Source organism: Sinocyclocheilus grahami, unplaced genomic scaffold (genome assembly GCF_001515645.1).
Source record: "Sinocyclocheilus grahami isolate Dianchi unplaced genomic scaffold, SAMN03320097.WGS_v1.1 scaffold21604.1, whole genome shotgun sequence".
NCBI lineage: Eukaryota > Metazoa > Chordata > Actinopteri > Cypriniformes > Cyprinidae > Sinocyclocheilus > Sinocyclocheilus grahami.
In genome coordinates, this window is record NW_015518468.1 from 1913 (window position 1) to 3057 (window position 1145).

At 33.9% G+C, this 1145-nt stretch overlaps 1 protein-coding gene across 1 annotated transcript; it reads right to left on the reverse strand.

Moving 5' to 3' along the window:
- Positions 1-390: 390 nt before the first annotated feature.
- Positions 391-943, reverse strand: LOC107579908 (protein FAM83A-like; the record flags this gene model as incomplete). Its single annotated transcript, XM_016265692.1, has 2 exons — positions 785-943; positions 391-515 (listed from the first exon to the last, which is right to left on the reverse strand). Coding segments are annotated over exons 1-2 (275 nt in total), but the record flags the coding sequence as incomplete, so codon positions are not given.
- Positions 944-1145: the final 202 nt, after the last annotated feature.

The following is a 1145-nucleotide window of genomic DNA, read 5'->3' on the forward strand; positions in this document are numbered from 1 at the left end:
GCTACAATTGACGATTTTTTAAAAATGCATTTCCAAAAGTAAATTTTTGTATTGTATGTATTCTCTAAATTAAAAGAAAAAACTGTATGCAATTATAAACTAGATTAATGCAATGTCAGTCGCTTTGGATAAAAACATCTCCAAAATGCAAAAATGTAAATGTATTGCAAACATTTAGCAATAGACAGCCAACCTAAAGCTGAAATGATTAAAACAAAAATGTTTAAATGGAGACTGTACGTTCAGCAGTTAATTGCAGAAAAGAATAAAAACAATGATGAATACAGGTTAATATAAATATAGTGCTTCCTTCAAAGAGCTGTTTAAATAGTAAATTAGTAATGCATGTCAGTACTGATGAGACATTTGAGCGTTCAGATTGTTCAGTACCTGTATGAGCCAACCAGCACTTTTTTGCAGTCCACAATGATGAATTTCTCTTTCATCTGTCGAGTGAATTTTCTGCCCGACTTGGCACAGTATATTTGACCTTGAACGCTACGAATGGACATTCTCTGTATGAAGAGATAAAGAAGTAAAACATAAGCTCATTGTCAATAAATATAAAGAATTCATCCACATCTTTTTCGTTTCATGATATAACCGAACTAACAGAAATATGTCATGATGAAAAAAACGTGTTACATGTATTAAACCAAGCTAGAGTTTTAACAGTGCCTATTAAATATAAATATCAGGCCTCTAATCCCTAAACTTCTTATGCCAGCAGCAACACATTTCATGTATTGTCAGTGAAGTCGGTTAAAAGAACAGAATAACTTACAGTAAGATGAGACTTGTTGATTTTTACATTTTCACACATGTCCTGGAACAGCTGTAAATTGGCGTGGTCCAGAAGGAGATGGACAGACACATTGCGCTTTGTCACCTCCAGTATGTCACAGAAAATCTCCACATCGCTGAATGTGTCCATAACTATCGCCAAAACCTTTGATGAGTGGAATTTAGGGAGCAAAAGTTACATTGCAAATTGTGTTTTAGACAGCTGCACAGTCAAACATGTCAGGCACTTTCCACAAATAGAGTACAAAATAGGATCTGCAAATCTTTTTTTTCTTCCATTTTAAACAAATAAAAGGAGGTGCTTAAAGGGTTAGTTCACCCAAAAATGAAAATTAGGCTGT